Source organism: Calonectris borealis, chromosome 8, assembly GCF_964195595.1.
Source record: "Calonectris borealis chromosome 8, bCalBor7.hap1.2, whole genome shotgun sequence".
Classification (NCBI taxonomy): Eukaryota; Metazoa; Chordata; class Aves; order Procellariiformes; family Procellariidae; genus Calonectris; species Calonectris borealis.
In genome coordinates this window covers 7,179,424-7,187,374 of record NC_134319.1, presented here as the reverse complement: position 1 = coordinate 7,187,374, position 7,951 = coordinate 7,179,424, and the positions used below count along the sequence as shown (strand labels likewise).

Genomic DNA, 7,951 nt, shown 5'->3' with positions numbered 1-7,951 from the left:
TACTGCCAGTTCTGAATGATTAGTTGGAAGAGCGCTGATAATGGGAAGTAAGCTTAGGAAGGTTTTCTTTTTTTGTAAGTTGACTTTCTCCTCAGAGTGATTTTTTTTTTTCTTTTTCCTATCAATATTTAGATGTAGCATGTTTTCTGCTTTTTTTTTTTTTAAATTTGCTTATGGTGAGCCAAAGTTCTCCATACTCCTAACTTGACATCTGTTTGAGAGCCATAACCACTGACTTAAGATGCATGCTCTTTAAAAAGATCAGCTGTACAAAGTTAAATCTTTATTTGTGAATTCTTAGAGCAAAATGATCTAGTGAAGTATTCAGAAATGCAGTCCAAGGCAAGGAGCTAAGTACACAAAATGCAGTCATAAAAATAATCCCAAGAAATCAGTGGGTCCTCTTCAGTCCTCCTTTACCTTGAAAAATCAAGGGGAAGCTAGGAAGCATTATTTGCCGATAAACTGAGGTGGTCGTTTCTCCCTGAAAGCAGCCATCCCTTCCTGACGGTCTCTTGTTGGAATATTCTACATTTTAAAACAACAAAAAAAAGTGGTATGTTTTTCATTGACAAGTCTGATCTGTTTTTAAGTACTGACTAATTTGGCAGTAGTGGTCTAAGACTAAGATTGCTTTTCTTTCCATGATACATTAAGTCCCACCTTCCACATTTTGCAATTAGGAAAATAAAGAGACTGGGTTGTAGTGTAAATCACAAGCAAAGCATCTAAAACAAAGACCATAGGCCAGAGAACTATATAGGAAAACAATTTTCCATAAATTTAATACTTTACCATCTTAAAATACAGAGAGGCACAGCAGTTACATTGTTCCGTTAGCTGAGAAAGGTGCATGCTCTCAAAACTTGTCAGAAAGAATGACTACAGGAGGAATCTCTTTTTTTAATTTGTTAAAACTAAAACCATTCATAAACCTCATCCTGTAATGAACATACTGTTGAAACTAAGAATATACAATTACTTTAGACAGAAGGGTATTTAAGGAAGGACTTTGGTCTCAGGCAGCCTAAGAGAGGCAGCTATGCACGACACAACAAATAATATTCTGAAATAGGTATCTGGAACTGCACTCAAGTATGTTCTCAAAGCTTTAGATTTAGCTGTTGTTCCTCTCAGGAATGTATTCTGAAGGTAACCTACCTGGGCATAACACATCCCCTCAATGGCCATCCCTGACGCAATGTCAACCTGGGGATGAAAGGGAAGGAGTGAGATTTGTCTGAAGTATAGCCCTCAAAACTACTTAATATCCCTCAAATCAATAAACATTCACTTGTAGTGGGTGACCTTCACTCCTGTATTAGAACTACATTTTTTTCTGTAGAAAAAAAAATCCTGCCGTATTAATTTCTTAATCTTTAAAACCCCTGAAATGGTTTTAAATGCCTTGTCTGTACAAGGATTATAACTCATCCATCTAAATGTTTTTACTGTAGTAATTTGTAAGAGCTGCCCATCTGCTTCATTTACCTCAGTATTTTTTTTTTTTAAAATTACCTCCATTCCTCTGTTTATTGCCAGTTTTCCCATTTTCACAGCAAATGGAGCCTATATTAAAAAAAAACAGAACCACAACAAACATTTAGAAGTAATTAAAGCCACATCAGTTCATAATAGTGTACTTGTTAGATCATTATCCTACCTCCAAATGACCTTTTAGTTTATAAAAATTTGAGTAAGTTAGTAAGTGTTTTTAAAAAACAATTTGGCATTATCTACACTTAATAGATGCACTTGGTGCAAGGTTTCAATGTGTCCTGTAGGTCTGCATAACTGCAGCTGGGAGGCAAAACTGTCCTATGGGTTAAGCAGCTGGATGTTAACACTTGTTCCTACAGAAATTGCATTACAAAAAAGGACAGAGCTAAGAGACTTAAACATCAGGAACCAAGACTTTAATATTTCATAGAAAGAAATTTCAGTTGTTTGTTTTCTCTCTCTTAAGGGAAGCAGAAATGGCTTCTCTACATTGACCACGTGAATAATACACTTACCTGAGGAAGGATTTCTTTAGCCAAAGTTAATGCTCTCTGGTAAGCTGCATCTCCCTCATTGTTTTGTGGCACTGCGTGATTTACTAATCCCATTGAGAAGGCTTGTTGTCCATCAATCTGTCTACCAGTGAAAATGAGTTCCTTTGCAAGACCTATTCCAACACATCTAGGCAGGCGCTGGGTTCCACCTTATGACAACAGCAAAAACACCATTCTGAGAAGCGCCCAAAAAACCAAGAGCATTTTGTCTCCTTATGTAACAAGGAGGTTTGAAAAATAAAGGACTCATGTGTTTCTTTCAATAACTACTAGCTGAATATGTCAACATTTTGCAAGGCATCTGAAAGGCTTCAGCATCCTTTTGAGTACTTTGATAAACAGGAAAAGGTGTAAAGGGACTTTCCTAAATTCACAGCAAGTCCGAGACAGGGCTTGGAACAGAACTCTTGATTCATAGATCTCTTGGGTCACTGTAAGAAGCTACTTCTAATTTACATTCAAAACACTTCAAGTGCTCTAATGGCAAAATACTACTATACAGCTGAGAAAGTGAGAGACTGAATATTTAATGAAGGTTACCTGCTCCTGGAAGAAGCCCTCTTGTGGTCTCAATAAGGCCCATTTTAGCTGATGAAGCTATTACAAGAAACAAATATGGGGTTTAGTTACTTTTTGATCTGTATAACTACAGATTTTCCATACTGAACTGATAATAAAACTACAAACTGTCAATACTGAACTGGAACTCCATTTCTCCAGGTAGCTAGAAAGTCTGAGTACTACAGTGCTTAATAAATGTCCGTCTCAAGTCAGATGAGGGATGTGTAGTACAGCTGCTTACCTCTAATGTAGCAATTTTATCTAGAAAAATTAACCTTGCGTCCATACTAGATGAAATGTAATGGATGGAAGAATGGAAGCAGAAGAAGGAAGTCTTCCAGTCCAAACTGATTTAGGTAGGGAAGGTTAGATCTAGCCAGAGTGCTGATCCAATATTACATGATAATAACTATTTAATTCTACCAATAAATAGTTTTCTGAAGGAATCCTATTCTTGTCTAAAAATAGGCTTTACTTTTTAAGGAAGGAAACTGCTTTCCCAATAGTAACTAAATGTCACAATTTCTGGACAAAGGCCTGCTCATTTCCTGACCTGTGTAAGTTCCCCTCTTAGCCTACTGGATTCCATTAACAGTCAGCTATCATGTATGTAAATATAGTCACCAATTACAAGAAGAATCCTATATTAAGCAACACACAAACCTGCTACTCGAAGGTCACAAGCCAACGCCAGTTCTAGTCCACCACCCAATGCGTGGCCATCTATTGCAGCAATTGTGGGTACAGGCAGGGCAGCTGGAGAAGACAATACAGATTATATAGGTTTTTTCCAGAAGTTCCATTCCGCTCACTTCTGGAATTTAAATGCTTAAATTCTAAAGCTTTTAGTAGTTCTCCAATTCAAAATTGTTCAATAATTCATTTTCTTCTGCCACAAACTTTCTGACTGTCTCTAAACAGTAGAAATTGTCTTTCTGCACTTTTCCCTTCTTTGTAAGAAGAATGCAAACATTCTTCTTGCATGCAAATACAAAGTACTGCAACACAAAGCAGGATGAATTGTCTCCTTGCAAATTTCTGACGTGAATATCCAGCTGTTGCAGTTAAACAGTCAAAACAAAGACACCAACCCTAGTCACTATTACAAGGATTAGCTTTTCTGGTGCTTTTGTTAGCCAAGGCTCCTAAACTTGGTAAACACTGTTGCCACCTCATAGTTGAGGAACCTGAAGTACCTGGGGATTAGCTGCTTGATCAGATACCTTTTTAAATACTCAGGGAGCTGGAAGCAGACTTCAGACGTGCTAGTTCTGTGCTGTAACTAGCCCACCCCGCAACTGCTTCTGTGGTTTGTGAGACAGGGTCATCCTCTCTACATTGTTGTTTGTTTTTTAATTACTGCAATTCTGATTGGTATTTTAGTCAGATTTCACTTTGGTATTCCTCTCTAGTGAGAGCAGAATAATTCATAAATAGGGAAAGAAAATCAGTCCCCATATTCCTTTTGGGGAAAAAAAAAAGGGGGGAGGGGGGCGAGTTGTAGCTACAAAGCCCCTGACATTCAACAAATCCATTCAGAGATCGAAATCCATGTTCTTAGGTCATCGCCATATCATGAGTGCTACAGAGCGTGTATCAAAAGTGGGATAACCAACATTGTGCATTTTTTCTAGCACTGTCTCCCAAGGACTACACAGAACTGTATATAGAATGCTTTGTTATAGCAGGTACTTATTATATGCATGTGTATGTGCTGCTCTTCAACATGGAAAAGGCAGTACTGAAATGCATCTTGTCCTTGGAGTGGCAGCAGGATAGTCGGTATTTAATTCTAATCAGATCTTTGTTTCAGGCATAAGCTGGAGCCATTTGGGAAGCTCCTCCTAAATGGATAACCTGCTGGGGCTAGCATCCTTCCCCTCCTGCAGCATTTCTAAATGTCTCAGTACGGGCAGTCTAAGACAAATTTCCCAACTGAGATAATCATTTACCTATTTCGTCCATGAGATTTCTCAGCCTTTTAACAAAGTGTCCAACTTCTGCATCATCCATTTTTGCACGTTCCTTTAAGTCTGCACCTAAATAGAGGGGTAAAAGGTTAGAATCCAGTAACAGGGAAAAGACATCTGAACTGTGCTCCCTCCAGAGGACAGACCATTTCAGAAGTCTTGAAATACAGTGTTCTGGTTAAGTAAGGTCAGTGGAAGTTGGAGTGTGGACATTTGGGCTGGAGCAGTGGCTAGGATGTTCCTCTGTGCCCTTCGAACAGATTTCACAGAGGAGCACCAATCATTGTATGTATGGATAATCCATAAAAACTGGAAAACAAGGACTCCAATACCAGAGGCACCTGTGCTTGAAGATGGTTATAAATGGAAAACAAATAGTAGCACTACGCAGCCTGTGCAGCTCACTCCATCACACACGTCTTCATCACTGAAGCCGAGAGGCAGACAGGCAAAAGCGATAACAATGTGTTCGTTACTTGCTACACAAAAGTCAGCCCGTTTTTCTTTTAGCAAGCATTTCCAACTGCTTTTCTGCACAATCTGATCAGCACACAGCCCTAAGAGCCATCAAATTTTTTAAAAAGTTTGCAGAGCCTTTGTTACTTACCAGCACAAAATACACCCTTCACCTCACTCCTGAACACCACCACCCGAACCTTCTCATCAAAGCGGAGTTGTTCCAGAGCGCTGAACAGCTATGAGAGAGGGAGTACAAACAAGAGAAGAAAAACTTTAAGCATACGGATGTACGTACCTAAATTATAGCAAGCTCCTAATCTATGATAAAAGTTTCTTTTTTTTTTTTTTTTCCCTGCAGGTGCCAGGAATTTCCTGGAAAACATGTATGTGGAGCCAGCAGGATCCTTCCATAACAGCCTCAGAATGACACGTTTCCCCATCTCTTTTTTTTATTCCATTCAGAGATGAACCTTTGCTATACCTTAAATTCCCCTTTCTGTCCAGGCATGACCCAGACTTTCTCTAGAATGTATCAACCTTGAACAGATCATCTGCTAAGGTCGGACAGTGAGTATATTTTTGTCGTAATTATGCAAGTGAGGACATTAACTTGTATCCCGGTTAGCTAACTTAAATAACTCCAATATCTCTATTCAGTCCGCATCTGAAGTTACTGCAGTATAGACATATCACGGTCTCTTTTTCTTCAGGCTACCCTGTCTTGCCCCAATGCAGTGTCCCACTGACCTTCAGCAAGAGATTAAGTTTTTGTTTCAGATTTCCCACAACTATTCTTATTGCATTTAGTTATTGATCATGATTCCAAACACGTTTGCAGGCCAGGCCCATACTCACTTCATTTACAAATACTTTTCCCAATGAATTTCTCGCGTGGGGTCGGTTCATTAGGATTTCAGCAATACCTTAGTAATAGGAGACAATTTCAGTTATACTTCATTTAATTCTCTGACACAGTAATTCAACTGGGAACAATATCTGCATATGCTGCATCTTGTCTTTCCTGAAAATGCATATAAAGTATATTCTAGAACAATCAGTTATTTTAAAAGTGGAGGTGGTAGACCATGTCTACAAAACCCAGTTATGCAGGACAACTGTAAAATTTGGTAGCACTGCGAACAATATAAATAAACAGACTTTTAAAAAATGAACATTACATCTAAGAATATATGTCTTAGAATCACTGCAGGAATGGAAAAAAAAAACCCAAACCCAAATGATTCGTCTTAGGTTTCTGTTTCGAATGTTACTTAATTCAGTTTTTATTGTACAGTCACACTGTGTTCAAGTATATTCCTTAATGAAGAAAACCATCCTTTTGGGATTGCTGTTTGCATAAGAATAGCACAAACTGGTCACTCTCAGTTTGTGTTCAGGAATTGTTTTGAAATTGCAGCTCCATTTAATTTAAAGTCAATAAGCTCATCAGTGGAAAGGACTTTACTCAAAGTTCCTAAGTTCAAGCAGAAAAATAAGACTACAACATCTACCTACTTCTTCCTTGCACTCAGGTTTTGTAAATTGTTATCCAATGGTTTCTGTATGGTTTGGAGAGAAAAAACATCTCCAGTTTCCTTGGCTGGACTTCTGCTCCCTTCCCAGGCCTTAACATTGTAAGATGCTGTTGCTGCTGCTGTAGGTGGATGGATGCACCTTGCATCTGTCACACCTGGACCTTCTGCTCTGCTAGATCTGTGTCTTTATCTGCCTATGCCAGTGGCCAGTTAGTAGAGATGTGTCACACAGGAAGAAAGACACAGGTAAGAGCAGGCACCAGCAAACAATGGAAATTCACAATTCTGGTAACTACATCTATGTATATGTAACTAGCAAAACCACCAAGAACTTATAAGCTCTTGCAGAAAGAGCTTAGAAGCTCTTGCAGCTCTTTACCAGAAAGTAACTCCATGGCAAATCTGAACCAAAACTCAAATTGCTTAGTGACTCTCAGACATAAATATGCACAGACATGCCCTGGTCGTACCCTACCTTTAGCCCTGTACATTACTGATAGCAGAAAAATCTAAGGTATGCAAACCAGAACTTCTGGTATCCAGATCTCCTGCATACATAACTTTAAAAACAAAAAAAAAAAAAAGAAAAAAAAAAAGGCATCTAGGTGTTTATTTGGCAGCTGTGCTCTTGAGAAAAGTATCAAGGCATAACTTAAAGCAAAGAGACTATAAGCAACCTGCCTGCTATGGACTCCGCAAGGCAGTCGGTCACCTTCCGGGCTACGAGGGCGTTAGAGCAAGGGAAGGCTCGGCGGCCCCGGGACCCCTGTGCCGCGGGGCCCAGCACAAGTTGTCCGGGCAGTGCTGTGGGGAGGGCTCGAGTGTTTCCAGGGCCTGTCTGGGGGACAGCAAGGCCTGGCGGAGCAGAGGTCCCGGGCGGGGCTGGGAGCACACGCGGTCCCACTCACGTCAGGTCGGGAGCTGCTCTGTTTTTCCCAGGAATTGGTAAAACTAAGTACGCCCCCTCCTTGCAGCACCACAAAACCGGCTCTGGCAGCAGGTCAGCTCCACGGAGCCCCGGAACTGGCGTCGAATGAGGGCCGGGGCCTCACCCCGGCCCGCTGCGCTCCCCACGCTCCCCGGCCTGCAGGCGGGGGCCGCCGCACTCACCGCTGCTCTCCCCGCCGGCCGCGCCCACCAGCACCTCCGCGCCCCGCCGCGGGGCGGCCGCGGGGGGCCCGCCGCGACCCCAGCGCAGCAGCTCGCGCCCCGCCCGCCCCAGCCGCATCATGGCGCCGCTCCCCGGGCTCCGCTGCCTCCGGGCACGGGCAGCGAGGGGCCGGGCCTCCGGGGCCGGCGAGAGCGGCGCTGCGCCTTTAAGAAAGAGGGGTGGAGGAAGGGGCGGTGGCGGAGGGGGCGGTGGCCGTCCCCC

At 41.7% G+C, this 7,951-nt stretch overlaps 1 protein-coding gene and 1 long non-coding RNA gene across 6 annotated transcripts; both read right to left on the bottom strand.

Annotated features, from left to right (window-relative positions):
• Positions 1-261: 261 nt before the first annotated feature.
• On the bottom strand, positions 262-7,863 carry ECHDC2 (enoyl-CoA hydratase domain containing 2). 5 transcript variants are annotated; one of them, XM_075155748.1, is made up of 10 exons: positions 7,690-7,863; positions 5,900-5,967; positions 5,193-5,280; positions 4,568-4,654; positions 3,279-3,371; positions 2,595-2,651; positions 2,016-2,203; positions 1,519-1,569; positions 1,162-1,209; positions 262-528 (listed from the first exon to the last, which is right to left on the bottom strand). In XM_075155748.1, the coding sequence occupies exons 1-10, from the start codon at positions 7,808-7,810 to the stop codon at positions 451-453; spliced, it is 879 nt and encodes a 292-aa protein (XP_075011849.1). In that variant the 5' UTR covers positions 7,811-7,863; the 3' UTR covers positions 262-450. The 5 variants fall into 5 exon arrangements, with proteins under 5 accessions (XP_075011849.1, XP_075011850.1, XP_075011852.1 ...); XM_075155749.1 differs by lacking the exon at positions 7,690-7,863 and adding an exon at positions 7,261-7,657; XM_075155751.1 differs by lacking the exon at positions 7,690-7,863 and adding an exon at positions 7,488-7,657.
• On the bottom strand, positions 6,000-7,339 carry LOC142084777 (uncharacterized). The gene is made up of 3 exons (XR_012674438.1): positions 7,257-7,339; positions 6,556-6,769; positions 6,000-6,065 (listed from the first exon to the last, which is right to left on the bottom strand). It is a non-coding gene; the product is annotated as an uncharacterized LOC142084777 (long non-coding RNA).
• Positions 7,864-7,951: the final 88 nt, after the last annotated feature.

Coding starts and splice junctions, on each gene's coding strand:
- ECHDC2 (XM_075155748.1), bottom strand. CDS start 7,810: ATGATGCGGCTGGGGCGGGCGGGGCGCGAGCTGCTGCGCTGGGGTCGC. Junction 2,204..2,594: donor AGGGCTTCTTCCAGGAGCAG/GTAACCTTCATT, acceptor TGTTGTCATAAG/GTGGAACCCAGCGCCTGCCT. Junction 1,210..1,518: donor CAATAAACAGAGGAATGGAG/GTAATTTTAAAA, acceptor TTTCATCCCCAG/GTTGACATTGCGTCAGGGAT.